The sequence below is a fragment of the Pteropus alecto genome, unplaced genomic scaffold, assembly GCF_000325575.1.
Source record: "Pteropus alecto unplaced genomic scaffold, ASM32557v1 scaffold73, whole genome shotgun sequence".
Taxonomy (NCBI): domain Eukaryota; kingdom Metazoa; phylum Chordata; class Mammalia; order Chiroptera; family Pteropodidae; genus Pteropus; species Pteropus alecto.
In genome coordinates this window covers 1,420,928-1,436,925 of record NW_006436284.1, presented here as the reverse complement: position 1 = coordinate 1,436,925, position 15,998 = coordinate 1,420,928, and the positions used below count along the sequence as shown (strand labels likewise).

At 33.3% G+C, this 15,998-nt stretch overlaps 1 protein-coding gene across 1 annotated transcript in view; it reads left to right on the top strand.

The window, feature by feature from the left end:
• HCN1 (hyperpolarization activated cyclic nucleotide gated potassium channel 1) overlaps window positions 1-15,998 on the top strand; it is a 330,541-nt gene that overhangs the window by 279,843 nt on the left and 34,700 nt on the right. Inside the window, exon 7 of the mRNA XM_015589832.1 lies at window positions 11,649-11,889. Coding sequence (XP_015445318.1) covers window positions 11,649-11,889 — 241 coding nt within the window. The remainder of the gene's footprint in view (window positions 1-11,648; window positions 11,890-15,998) is intronic.

The following is a 15,998-nucleotide window of genomic DNA, read 5'->3' as shown; positions in this document are numbered from 1 at the left end:
ATAGAGATATTTTGCCCAAAAGAAGATATTTAAATGACCAGCAGGTATATGGAAAGGTGCTAAACTCCACTAATTATTAAGGAGATGAAAATCAAAACCACTAGGAGATATCACCTCACACCTATGAGAATGGCTGTTGTCAAAAAGACAAGAGATAATAACAAGTGCTGGTGAGGAAAAGAGGATCAGGGAAACTAGGATGGGAGTGGAGAAGATAATTTGTATTATTGTAATGAGGAGAGCCAGGCTACTGGGTCTTTTCCTTGATTTTTTTCTGCCATTTCTTCATTACATCCTCCCTCTCCAATATTTCTCTTAGTGGCATTATTACTAGGACTTCAAAATTTAGTCTTATGCTAATATTGTGTAATTCTACCTATATAAGGTCCTTGGAATAGGCAAATTCATCGCAACAGAAAATAGAATAGAAAGGACCAGAGACTGGGAAGAGGGAGAAAGAAGGATGTATTGTTTAACAGTTACAGAGTTTTAGTTGACGTTGATGAAAAAGTTATAGATATAGATAGTGGTGATGGTTATGCAATATTCTGAATATACTTGTGAATACACTTAGGCATCGTTAAAACTATAAATTTTGTTTATATATATAAAACTATAAATTTTGTTTATATATATGTGTGTGTGTATCTATATATATATATATATATATCATGAAATTTTTAAAAATTAATCTTGTAAAATAGCACCCAATCCTATATCTCTAGTCCTGACCCCCAGAGCCATATCCATCTGCCTGCTGCTCTTGTTACCCGAAATCCAAGATGCTTCGCACTCAGTACAAAAGAAAAGCAAAATCCTTTCTTCATATAACTAAATATCTTTTGGAATTTATTTTTCCCTAGACTGAAGAGCTCAGAAGTTGTTGCAATGTGTGAGTCATATTCCACGTCTCCTCAGAGAAACGTGAAATAGACCATGTATGTTGCCCCTGCCACTGCTTCGCTTTCAGAGTCAAGGTGCTGCTATGTCTTGGCAGATACTCAGAGGGGGCAGCTTCATCCTTCCTGTCATAATACCAGCATAACTTGCTCTATTTGTTGCAAGGACTACCATAATAAAATACAACAGACTAGGTGGTGTAAAGAACAGACATTTATTTTCGCAGTTCTAGAGGCTGGAAGTTTAAGATCGGGTGTTAGCAGCTTTGGATTCTTCTGAGGCCTCTTTCTTTGCCTCGTAGATGGCCTCCTTCTCCCTTGTTCTTGCCTGGTCTTTTCTGTGTGCCCACACAACTCCAGTGTCTCTTTATTTGTCCAAATTTCCTCCTCTTATAGGCACACCAGTCAGATTGGATTAGGGCCTATCCTAACAGCTTCCTTTTAACTTAATTACCTCTTTAAAGGACCTGTCTCTTCCAAATACAGTCACATTCTGAGGTACTGGAAGTTAGAGTTTTAACATGTGAATTTGGCAGGGGACACAAACACTTGCCAATACATGCAATGCTCCATTCAAATCTAACTAAAGTGACAGATAAATGAGTGTTTAACAACTCTTAGGACACCTGCTTTGTTTTACTGCCTAGCCTGATTTCCTTACGTCCTTTGCACATGTACACATATTGTTATGCATGGATTATTTCTATTGCCGACCTATTAATGATAAAAATGAATTTATAGTAAAAATGAATTTATATTATAAAATGGATTATATTTTATAATTTCAAATATAGGTTTTTATCATATTCTCCAAATCACCTTTCCTCAGAATTAAGTTTTTTAATTCACTCTACTATCTGCTAGTCCTGTTTGAATTATACTTTTTTAGTTTGGGATACTTCTGGATATCCATTTGCTGTATTTTCTGTATTTGACACTTCACATCAGTCTGTTTTTACCATGTCAAGTGGACTTAACTGCTATTCTGCACATCACTGTCACACCTTGCTTATAGTTTGTAGGCAGTTGGAGCCACCTTCTGCTGGAGCTTAAATGGGTCCTTACTGAGCTTTCTCCTGGGACACCATAGAATGGGGCTGAAATACAATCTCTAACAAACACTTTCATTGTCATTAAACAATTCCAAGTTTAATTTTTTTGGTCTTTTTCTACCTCTTTTTATTTCCTTTAAAATCAAATTTAAGTGAACACTAAGAGAATTTTATGTCATCTGCTCTCACTCTTCATGGTACCTAACGGAGCGATATATTCCTGTGTTTTAGAAAGGCCAATTAGAGAAACTATGCTAAGACTAAATTAATTTCAAACTTCATTTGCATTCACACTGTAAGGTTTAAATGTGATTTAATACCTCCAAATTAAATTAGATGCATATGAAAACTGTAACTCAAAAAACATTAAAATTGCTGAATCTCTACATCTCAAAATTCATCATCTTCTGATCTATCCTTTGTAAGCAGGGAAATTTCATTTAAGCCACTTAATCATAATTGGTCATTTGTACATGCAGAGATTTTAGGCTAATTTCTTTTTAACTCATAATTTGAAGAGACTGTCTAACAATTAATGATATTGCTGAGTGTCAAAACAACTAATGGTGAAAAATGCAAAAGATTGCCAATATTTAAAAGGCCACTGCACACTATTTCTCTTTATCACTACTGGATTTTTTTTTTTAAGTAAGATCAACACAAGGTAAAATATTGTGTGGCCATTAAAAAGAATGGCAATGAGGTCCACATCTCGTAATAAGAAATATTTTATGTTATAAAAGTTTGAGGGGGACAAATATTGAATGTAATAATTACAACTATATTAAGGTGAATAAGATATTATCTTAAAGGAATACCTAAACATATTAAATAACTTTAATTAAAATAATGAGAACATAGAGATTTTGTTCTTTTATATATTTTAAGGAATGTGTGTACATTAATTTTGTTTTCAAAGATTTAAAAAAATACAATTTTCTTGCTAACACAAAAACACTATCTTTCTTTTGTAATAAGATGGAAAACTATAATAAACTAAAATTGAGGCACTCTGTTAATTCATCAGTCCTTTCTATCTCTAACTCCTTTAATTTCCCCAAAATAAATATTAAAGGGAAGAATTTCTTACCTTTGTAGTTTATTACATAATTTTTGATATTTATATTATTTAACCATTGCAATAAAAGCTCTCAAAAAAATAAGATGTATGGTCACAACTAAAGAAATAGCTTGTCATAAATCCTCCCTATGAGGACTCAGAAATCAAGGGAAATGCTTTGAGTTTAAGAAATTCAAGCAATACCTAACTTGCTAGTCAACGTTTGGATAAATGCTTAAATTATTTTCAAATGTTAATATCTGCTCGAATGGGCTGATTTCCTTATACATGCAGTCAACAATTTTGCAATTTAAAAGACAAACTACCAGATCAATATAAGCCAGTTGGAACTGCTAAAAGAAAATTTTTTTAATCATCCCTGTGTGTTTCCTTTTTAATAAAAAAAAAAAATTTGAATGTGTATGTAATTTGCAATTCACCTTTTAAATGTATTATAGCAATAGAGAAGTTTTATCATAAGAATACTACATTTTATTCCTGGACTTTGGCCAAAAAGGAATTTTATTGACTGTGCACTAAGAATATTTTGCCATTTTCTTTCTCTGAACCTCTGCACTTACCTCAACTTTAGTTTTTAATAGCTAGTCTTCAACTCAACTGTGTTTTTTCAGTCAGACCTAATGCTCTCTTACCAATTACCTTGAAATCTGTCTCTTTAAAATTTTATAGAATCCATGGTCTCTACCACTTATTTGATCTCAACAGATATTGTTTTATAGTAGTTATAATGGTTAGTAATATGTAGCATTGAGTGATCTATGATAGAGTTGCTGGTGTTATCTCCATTTTACAGATGAGATTAAGATTCAAAGAGGCTGAGTCACTATGCTCACAGAGCCACTTACAGAATCAGACTGAGCACAGAAGTGTGCACACACGTGCACACATACACATATACATGCATATTCTTTGAAGAGTTATACTCATATTCTCTGAATCTGGATTGGAGCCTCATAAACTGTATTTTAGAGAAATGCCATAAATATATCCATGGGCTTATCATTTTCCTTTAAAGAATAACAGGGAAGAGACGGTCACTTTTGGCAGGTCATTAAAGCCATTTTTTTCTTTATTGATACTGTCCACATGAGAGTCACAATGAGATCAAGATCCCACAGAGTCACCCTGAATATGTTGTTATTTCCCAAGAATGGTCCTACCTCATACCCACAAACCCAACATCATCTCATTCTAGGCACCTCTATGTACCACGCTCTGTATCGGACACTTAAGCAGGCATTTCAGAGATGCCCTCTCCTAAGACACTTAATAACTGCTCAGAAGCTGATATGGATGTTTTTATTTTCTTATTTATTGCCTCACAAACGATGTAATGGTCATAGAGGTAATGATTGCAGATGACTTTCTTAGAGCTTTTGGTGGGGTCCCTTAAAATTAATTCTAGTTAGCCATTTCCAGATACTGATTTTCTCCTCTTAGAACCCTTGGGATCTAACTCTTTTCAAAGGTCAGCCTTAACCATGTTTTACTCATTTATGAAAGTTTCTCATTCTGCCTCACCTCTCTCTTTGAGACATAAATAATATTGAAAAATTGCACTCTGTGTTTGTCTTGCTGAATTCTTCATTAAATAATATGTTTAATACGAAGGTTTAAAAAAATCTAGAAATGCATTCTACATCTCAAATCTCCTTACATTATGCTTGTTTTGCGGTAGCATTCTTTGTCTGATAGAAATGTAATGTGAACCACATATGAAATGTAAAATTTTCTAGTAATTACATTATAAATAAAAAACATGAAGTTAAGTTTACTAAATTTTATTAACTAAATATATCAACAAATTATAATTTCAACATGCAATCGATATGACAAATCATTAATGAGAAGTTTGCATTTTTTTGTCTGAAGTCTTCAGAATCTGGAATATTTTTTATAGTTATAGAGCATCATGATTTGGATGCTAAATTTTCCTGAGAAATGCTCAATCTATATGTAGATTTCATAAAATTTACAGTTGAAAAAGAATATCCACCTATCCAAGTATTGCCAAGCATAATTTAACATTTTCTAATAACAATTGTCACTTTTTAACTTTAAACTTAAATGGTTAAAATGAATTAAATTAAAATTCAGTTTCTTAGTCATACTAGCCATAATTCCAGTGGTTAGTAACTCCACGTGGCCAATGGCTACCATGCTAGATAATATAGCCCTAGGAATAAACTATATATTTTTAAATATGGCTCATTCCTACATGCTATGTGACTTTTATGAAATGACAACCTCTTTGAGGCTCAGTTGACTTATCTATACTACTGAGTTAATAATGTACCCATTTCATTGGGTTGTTGTTATAATTAAATGATAAAACACAAAGCATTTAATAAACGTTAGCTACTATCATCATCATGATCATTATACTACATTTAAAGCAGTGGTACTCACCCTCTTTCTGATAATGGATCTTTTGAGAATACAGTAAAAGTGCCATCTGTCTCACATAACACATGCACACAGTATACACCTGTTTGCATATAACTTCGACAGATTCAGGCCAGCCACCTGAAGCCCATAAACATTCATTATAAGTATCTTTAGGCCCCATGTTTACAATGCTTTTTTTATTGATTGATGTATATATACCCCATTATTTCCCTTCCTCATTTTGACACTGTCATGGAGTTGTTAGAGTAAAGAAGTTTGTATTGACCGGAAGGCTTATATCGATATCACTCTGAATCATTTAGTTATATTTAAAATCTCATGTATTTTCTTCCATATTTACTTTTTACACAGATTTCTGGTACAGAAGAAATGCTTTTTACTTACCTGACATATAACCAAATGTTGATAATTGAAGATAAAGTTAAATTAATCTTGTACATAAAGGGAACATTATTTTTTGTAATTTTCAAATTTTTTAAACAAATTGTTATGCAGCTGTATTTCCATAGAAATTGAATCACATATAATAAACACAGTTTCTTTTTGTTTATTTTTTAAAACTAAAACCATGTTTTTAAGAAATTCCACAACAGTAAATGCATTGCCATTTAATAATCTGCCATAAAAATATGTACATTGCATAAAATGTGGCATTCAAACTGGTTAAAATGTAAATAACCTCAGAAATGCATTAAGCAAAAAAAGCAATAGACATTAGTCTGAAATGGGTAAAGTTTTAGATTTAAAAAGTTATACTAAAAGGAACTATTTTTTTTTTTCATTCTAAAGCATAGATAATGACAAAATACAAGGGTGTGGGTTAATTCTAGGTGCTATATTTTTATAACTTTGATCCATTTAATAGGGAGGTCCCATGATGGGGTTGAATTCTCAATCACTTTGAAGTCAAATATAATGGTTAGTTTCTCTAGATCTACTCTAGCATTGTGGTATGGGCAATGTATTTCTTCTAAGTCCCACTGTCTTCTTTCTTTTATATAAGTGGGGAAATAAAACCCAATTCAACTTTATTCTTTTGTTGTTTCCCCCTAGGAATAAATGATATATGATATGTGAAGTACCTGCTTAATATGGGTGCTTAATTAATCTTGTTCTTCTCCTCTTTCCTTCCACATCCCATTCTTGTAGTGAAATTAAATCATGTTCCTTTGGGGGCTGAACAGGGAGAACCAGAAATATAGAAGAAACAAATGACCAGAAACATTTCTTAAAAGGGGAGAAGTAAAGGGCACACATTGACACTGGCCCCTATGACATAAGACATACCCCACAAACAACAACAAATACTGCTTTCTCTCTCTTTTCTTGCACTTGCATGCTTTATAGTTCTAAGATCTTTAATTCTATTGATTTAAGAAGCCAGTCAGATAGTTTAATTATATGAAGTCGAAAGATATTAAGTACAGATGATGTTTTAAAAACTGTGGCAAGCTGGAGCATGCATGCTACGTATAAAGACATTTAGATTCAGATTTTCAAAAATATTTGCTGTGGGGGAAATAAAAACAGACAAATGTGTAGCCATCAGTTTGCTACCTCACAGTCAACGAATGTCCATGTCAGGATCTCAAAATCTGTAAAGTTCAAAGAAATAAATTTGTGGTTAATATCAAAATCTTTAGGGTTTATAGTGATTCTAGATACATGTAAAGGTAAGATGGCTTCTTACCCTAAATCAAAACCTCAAATTAGCAAGTTGGTCTGCCTGACAAACCATTTCCTTTTGCAAATGTGTGGTTTGGGGCAGACAGCTCAATATCTTTTTTAAAATGGGCTAGTAATAATAACTAAGGTGTAGGCTTTTTATAAGAATAAAATAAATTAGTACTTGTAAAACATTTAAAGCAATACCTGGAACCCAGTGAAAACTCAATAAATATTGTCTCTTATTTTTATTATGTTCATTCTTAAAATTCTCTCTGCTGTAAAGAAAATCCTAACACATCTCATTACCTTGTTTTGATTCAACTAGTCCAGGCTATTAAATTGGGGAAAAATAGGCAATATCAGCGGCAACTGTTTTTTAGGATGTTATAGGTGATGAAATGTCACCTGATACAGATTTGAATAAATGTATTTGTTTGTTTCTAATTTTAGTATAGAAGTCTGCATGTCTGGATGCCATTCGAATGTCTATTTGATATAAATTCTTAGAAGGAAGCTCTTGTGTGCTCCGCACAGTTTAAAACTACAGGATGTGCTGAGAGTAGGACTTCAGCAACGTAACAGCAGCACTGTTTTGTTAAGATTATTCAAAAATTCACTGTTGTAATGACAGTAATTATATTCATAGCTTCCATGCAAAAAACTCTGTAGAACTATACTGTGTAGAATAAAATAATGTAGAATGGAGGAAAACTAAATGTTTCACACAATGGAACTTTCTGCAATGATCCTAAGTGATCAATAAAACTAGAAAGAGCCTTAAAATATTGCTATTCTTTTTAATTACAATCAAACAATATTGCTTAAACTTTCCCAGTGTCTCAGAGTATGCACAATTCCAAAGCACAGATTTATGGTTAACATAAATCTTTCTTGAAGCAATCTAAATATATCAAATCCCATTTTTCCTGATTGTCACAAAATTAAACAAACTAGGAAACAAATTATCAACAAAACAATAACAATAAAAGATACCATTGAGATTGGAAGGCAAGCCTCAGATAGAAGATATTCGCAATGCATATTCCAACAAAGAACTCACATCAAACTATAAAAAGAACTCCTACAATAGAAAAAACTCTTGACTGGATACTTCACTGAACAGGATAATCATCTGACCGATAAGCCTGTGAAAATGAGCATAACGACATTAATCATTGGGGAAATGTAAAATTAAACCACAATGAGAAAAAAATGTTTTAAATGTAAGATATCTCTACATATCTACTAATGGTTAAAATTAAGTGAATGATGACATCAAATTCTGCAAACAATGTAATACAACTGGAACTTTATATATTGCTGCTGTATGAGAAAAATAATACAATCATTTCAGAAAACTTTTGGTAGTGTCTACTAGTAAAGAAAATATATGCCTACCCAATTACCCAGCAATTCCAACATAAGTATTCAAGAGAAATCAGGGCATAAGGCACTTCAAGAATGTTCATAACAGATTTATTAGCCTAAAACTAGAAATAACCCAAATGTCATGAAGAATACAATAGATAAATAAATCGTGGCATAGCTATAAAATGAAATACAGCCTGAAATATAAAAACGAGAGAGCGCTTTTAGACGCAAAGAAGTTTCTGTCTCATTACATCTTTTTCTATCAAATATTTGTTAGAATTCACAGTTTCAATCAGATAGTATTTACATGGAAGTAAAAGTGCCACAAAGAGAGAGAAAGTGAGTGGATCTCTTTAATATATAACAATAATATGAAATTACCTCAAACAGTGTTACAATCAAAGCAGTTCCAACAGGTATCCCTGAGTATGAAATGCATCACAGAAAAAGTTATGTATATAAACTAACACCAGTTTAATTGCTTACAAAATATACTTTCGAATATTTTCTAAAATAAAAGGTGAGAGGACAATGAAGAAAAAAATGTGTATAGTTCCAATGAAAGAACATAGACGAAAGGACTCTATTATTTTTGTTTGAAAGCTCATTTACTCAGCAACCTGAATTATTTTTTGTTTTCTATACAGTATTCTTGTTATTTTACATGTGAGATCATTAATTTTTGTTTTCTATACAGTATTCTATTTTACATGTGAGATCATTAATTTTTGTTTTCTATACAGTATTCTTGTTATTTTACATGTGAGATCATTAATTTCTACATAAGTACAAGAGAGAATATTTAATGGATTAGGTGCTTACGATTTTGTTGTGCAAGTGTCAGGGAGATTAGCAATTACCAGAAAGTAATGGTCAAATTTACAAAAATAAATAATTCCTGCAAAACAAGCAATACATATATGCTTGGTTAATTTAAAGGTAACAAAAAATTGTTAAGCTATCAAAATGTGGTGAGTGATCAGTCAGTTCATAAACATTTGTCATATCAAAATCTCACAAAATCTCGTTTGTGAACTCAAATGAGAGATTTCATAAAATAAGAAATAGCAGAGCTGGGAATCATTATGTTGATCACCTCCTCAGCATAGTTGAAGGATTACTATTACTGTCAACACCAATAATTTTTTTGTAACACTTAATCTCCTATTGCTACACTATAGAACTCTTATGTCCAGGAACATTTGTAGAAATAGTTCCTGAACTGTGGTCCCAAGGGGCAATCACCCACACAGTAATTTGAGCACAGTTCTCAGTACTGTGAACTTAGTACTTAGTACTATGCCAGATACCATGGAGGATGGAGAAGGCAGCTAAATTCATGCATGTTTTCAAAGAGTTTATAATTTGGCAGGGAAGGAAAGTTTATGGATAGTCTAAGCAGTACATGATCTGGTCATTTTAATGCCATATCTTTGCCTTCTTTTAACTTCATTTCACCTTTTATGCTCATGTGTTTTTGTATAGCAGTATTTTGAATAGTAAAAAGGACATTTTTATAACACATAACACTCTTTTCTCAAGCTAGGTTTTGAGAAAATGTATTAAGAGTTTTAAGTAATCTCTCCCAAAGGAAATAAAACTAGATGTTGTGAGCATTTTTTCTACTGATGAGATTTCAACTTCTTTCTTTTTTATCCTCTGCCTTTTCTCCTTACTTCCCTCCATCCATGCATGCATGTGTATTTATTGTGCACTTACTATATGCTGAACCTTATTGTAGTCCCTACCACAGCTCTTCAGCACCAGTGAAAATTGACCACAAATTGCCTTAGATACAGCCACTCATGGATCAGCTGTGTATTACTTGGGCTTGAATGATGCCACACCAACTACCATGTGTAATATCTTTCTATCGTTTTGTTGCTATGTTCATTTTCTGGTTCTTTTTGCTGATTTTTAAATATTTTACAATCTTCCATGAAGCTCCACATTAGAGACACTTTTCTGATATGATGAACTCACAGATATTGTTGAGGATGAAATATCTTCCTTTCCATGATTGACCCCAAATTTCATGCCCTGTTTATCAGCTGGAATATTTTTTTACCAATCCCGGGATACTATCAGGTCATTTTATGAAGCAAGACTAGAGAAACCATCTTTCTCAGTCTTGGAATCCAGAGTTTTATATAACTTATTTCCTAAAGCAGGGAATTCAGAACTCAGGCCCTATTCCCTTTTTGCCTTCCTCCCACCTCTTAGCAGAGATTATTTTTGTGTCTGCGTGTTTTAAGCAAGGTCACAAATTTAGGCTCCACCCTTTTCCTTTAGGGCTCATTGGAGAAGTTTCTGAGAAATGGCATTGTGGTCAAATTTAGATTCCCATTGTTTATTCCATTACATATCCGACTTGCAAGATTAAAAATGGTTGGTCCCATTCCCTATTTTGGTCCAGAGAGATGTCAAATTTGGACCGGAATCCACAGATTGAAATTAAACATGTAGATCTAATTTAGAATTTTCCTGCCCAGAAAGAAAATAAGTGAGGGAAAGGAGAATGCAACTTCTCTCCAGTCCAATGGAAACGTGAGAGACTTTGAAGAGAGTGATTTTCTGCTCTAGCCTAGAAACAGATCAAATACATAATTATAGAATTAGAGACTCCTTTACGTAATCTTTTTCTGTCCTCACTCCATTGTGAAGGATATTAAGAGAAAACATCAAAATACTGTTGTCTGGCAGTCAGGCCCTTGTTTCAGAATTCCTGTCAGCAGGTGTGAGTTAAACTGTCTAGCACAATGGAGCACAGAAGCAATAATGATATAGCTAATAGGAAATGGTGTGGCTTCTTTTCTCCCTAAAAAAGATAAAAGAGAGACTAAAATTCTTCTACGTTTTAGAATTTCTAATTTCATATGAAGAATAATAAATGCAAAGTTATAAAGGCTGAGATATATATTTAATTAACATATATTGAATGTTTACTATATGCCTATACTACAGTAGGAGCTGGGAATACAAAATTTTAACACAAAAATAAGACGATCCTTGGTTTTGAAGAGATATGTAGATTTTTAGAATTAATATATATTTGGTTCTGAATTTAAACTGTGATGTGAAGCTATTTATCTATTTTTTTAATATCAGCAAGTTTCTCTTCCTGATACCATTAATACCCTAATATTTGTTTACTCTTGCCATCTTTAGGAGATAGTCAACTTCAACTGTCGGAAACTAGTGGCTACAATGCCTCTTTTTGCTAACGCGGATCCTAATTTTGTGACTGCCATGCTGAGCAAGTTGAGATTTGAAGTGTTTCAACCTGGAGATTATATCATACGAGAAGGAGCCGTGGGTAAAAAAATGTATTTCATTCAACATGGTGTTGCTGGTGTCATCACAAAGTCCAGTAAAGAAATGAAGCTGACGGATGGTTCTTACTTTGGAGGTTAGTAAAAAAAAAAAAAAAAAAAAAACGACTGACATGAAATTAAGTTGCTTGCAATATGTGTCTTTATTAGAATTTTGGAGGTGTCAGAATGTTGATTTGTTGGTTTTAAAGATAGATTTGTTTTTGAATTCTGACAAAAGCATCTGTAAATGGTATGTTTTCACATATCAGGCCTTGTCAAGCTTAATGTTTAAATATTCCTCAACACAAGAAAACTGAAGTGTTTTTCCTTAGAAAAAGATGAGAAGTCTGCCTTCAAATAGCTGCAGGTTTATCCTACAAGAGGGAATTCAAGTCAAACTCTTTTTCTTCTCATCAGTGAGGTATGCAATAAGTGTTCCTTTTAAGTGGTCCTTATTACTTTGTATTCATCCTTCACAGATTTTTTTTTAATATATCATCTCTTTAGAAGGCTCCTCTGTCAGGATCAATGTCTCCAAACTCTGTGTCTCTGTAGAACTTCTCATAGCTTTCCAGAATACCTGGTCTCAGTTTATCTCATATTGAAATTAATAGTGTGGTTACCGGTCTTTCTTCTGATATTAGATGGCAAGCAACATCTAATATGAGATGGAATCACAAGAGAAGATGTTTAAAGTGAAAGATGCTCACTCAGGCCCCACTCATCAGAGATTCTGATTCAGGAACTCCAGACTGGAGACATATTTTTATTGTTTATTCATTAGAGAGTAATCAACCAGTATATCTGATCAAGTAAAAATCAGTAGTGATAAAAAGAAGTATTCAAATCAAATTAATAAGAGTTGAGAACCAGGCAATGAATTCCATTTTGTGAAATAATAATAATGATGATGATGATGATGACGAAGGAATAATATTATTATAATAAAAATGGAATTCATTGCCTAATTCTCAACTTTTATTAGTTCTATTTGAATACTTTCTTTTTATCACTACCAATTTTTAGAGGACTTTCTGATCTCACTTATATGTGGAATCTGAAATACAAAATAAACGAAGAGAAGTTAGAAGAAAGAAAAAGGAAGAGCAATTGAAAGCTGTGGGGTAAGAAATAAAAGTATTCATGAGGCAATTAAGATGTGAAATATGTAGAAGAAAATTTAGAAAATATTTTGTAAGCTTCATTATATGTTGAGTCTATTCTACATTTGATATGAATTTTGTGAATTCAAAGCTTTTAATTACTATAGTTTTATGTGCTAATTTGAGCCAGTTTTTATACAAAGACTGGAATATTTGCCTCCTTGCATTTATGTGGGTTAAACAATTAGTAAAGTCATTTATGCTAATGAATGCCCTCTGTCTATAAGATAGATCATTTGGAGGATAAGAACTATGTCCTAGTGTATTATTTCTTTAGCACATTGTAGCATCTGTCTACAAGAGAGCTTGATCTGTAATTTTGTTGTTATGTTGTTTACTGTTGTGATCCCCTAGATGACTCTGTATATATCAGGTTTTCCTCACTTAGAAAGAGTAGGAAATCTTTTCTTAAGAGGTATTCACTATGTCAAGGAAATTGAAATAATCTATCTTTTACACATATAGTTGATATTTATTCCATTTAAACCCCCCAAAAATAATGATCGTCGGTTAGAATCTAATAATAATAAATTGTACTTATTTAGCACATTAGGGTTTATAATTCATAACCTTATGTATCTAATACAAAATTTTGAAATTAATAGAGTAGACCTTTGTATTATACTAATTTTGTATTTGCATAATCTGAACATAGCCAGGTCATAGTACTATGAAGCAGAAAGGCCGTGAGTCAGCTGAGGAGTGCTGTTCCTACTCTTCTGAAATGTCTGAATGCACATAATCAGTGCACAGAACACACTCCTAACACTGAGATCAGGAGACTTATTCAAAGAAAGATCAAACTCAGAATTTTGTTTTCTGGGCCTAACTTAATTTATTTCTGCAATAATCCAGGACTATGTTTCTAAATCAATATAGTTTTGTTTTGTTTTTTTAACACGGAGTCGGGATTTGGTTGTTTTTTGTTTGGTTGGTTGGTTGTTTACTTTTTTGTGTGTGGATATGGGGGAGAGAGTGTGTTAGGTCAGCTTATGTTAGATCGGTGTTCTCACTAACATAGGTCCCAAGTAAAGTTCTAGGAGAGAAATCACAAGAAAATGAACTTAGAATAAGGGCCTACTGTGTATTAGGCACATTCATAAGGCCCTAGGGATATAGCATTGAGCAAATTAGATAAAATTTCTCAGTCATGGAGCTATATTCTTAGTAGGAACTTACATTTAGAAAAAATTTAATAAATAAACCTAGAAATTACTGAAATATTAAACTACATCATCAGATGGTGATAAATGCTCCAGAGGAGATGAAGGCAGGGAAGGAGAAGAAACGCCTCCTTGTCCACAGGGCCGTATGGAGATTAGAGTTCAGGCAGGTGGGATTACCTAAGAGTCCAGGCTTCCTTTTTTTTGTGACAGGGATTGGAGATAAAGTCCTTAATGAGATCGGTCCTCCTGACACAGGTGGATGGTGAGGCTATGAGTTTTGGATGCTAAAGGATTAAGGGTCTCACTTGTAGAAAAAGGAGTTTCTTTAACCTTCCTTGACTCCTCTTATGAAGAAAATTTTGTAATTCTCCTTTTACATATGTGGAAAATGAGCCTCAAAGAAGTTAAGCCAGGTTTCAAAGTCAGCTATGAATTTGAATCCAAAGTCTATGATTTGGCCACTGTAACTCATTGCTTCCTGGGAAATGACAGGATGATCCTCTAGGATGGAAATGTTAAATCCTTAGCTTCTCTTCCCAGCCATCCATGGCCCTTTTATATGCGCATCTGTAAACGGTTTTGTAATCTATTCATATGTTCTGCCTGACCCTCCAATTAAAGTAATCATCGTATCAAGATATTATCCATTCAGATAAAATGCCATTAATAGACCTCATTAAAATTTCAAGTAATATATTTTTGTATTCACTTGTTCATAATTTTAAAGAACAGCTACTGTTTTTCTAATATAACGTGTGTCTTTGTTGTTACTATCTCTACCCACTCACCTCTTAGCAGTTGCTTTTAACACCAAACTGTTCTAATCAGTTTAGTCTCTTAACTTGCCTTCTTTCAAAATGGTTGTCCCTTAAGTTCTTAAGGTATAACAATGTAAAATAAGCCTACCAGAAGGAAAATATTTCCCGTGGTTGTTGCTCTTACAGATAATTTGGTACCAAATACTGCTTAACAGTGTCTAACATTTTGCCAGCCTCAAGGAGACTGCCAGTTACTTTATATAGCTAATGTGCATATTTAAGATTTCTATGCCCAAAATGCATTTGGCCAGATATCGATCATCTGGCATTTTAAAATTTAGAGTCGCTGATTTGAAAAACTACTACACAGGCAACCCGTCTTGGTGACTGTTCATTATTGGTAAGAGACCGAAGCATCTGACAATCTATAGTTTACGGTTCACTTCACCTCTAGTATGGTGTACATTTCTGAAAGCTGATGAGATTTTTTTAGAAGGTGTGAGGGATCTGTTGTTGGTATACCAATTCACAACTTGATTAGCTTGATGCTCCCATTATATTTACAAGGAAGAGGAGGCAGCAACAGAGAAAAACAATGAGTCTTCGTAGAGATTTTTTTTTCACTTTCTTTCGCTGCCTCATTTGTTCTCTCCTTAGGCCAGGTTAATGAAATATTTATTTCAGTCCTGTTAAGTCAACTCGGTTGGATATTTTTGCAGGTCTTTGCCCACCTAGAAATATCAGATAATACACAACCACAGAGTGAAGCTTTGCTAAAATATCGAGTGAGAGGGATGTTAATCCCACCTCTGTTCTCACCTCATAGCTCTACGATTCTATAAAGTCTTGTATAAATGCATCGATGTATAACAAAGGATTAAATCCAAGTGTCTGAGACACAAGAAAATCAGGATGAACATTAAGGAGACATTTTATTTTGAAGTCATACTGTCTTCTCTCTTTAATAAAACAGAAAAGGAAGAGGCAAAAAGAAAAGGAGGGGAAAACACAAAAGTCCTTGTTACAATTCTGGGTCCTCTTGTCTCCCTGTGGTTGTTCACAGGGGATCACCTTTGGGGCTTTTCATAGTCTGAGAGGCCAGGCCATATCTTGAACC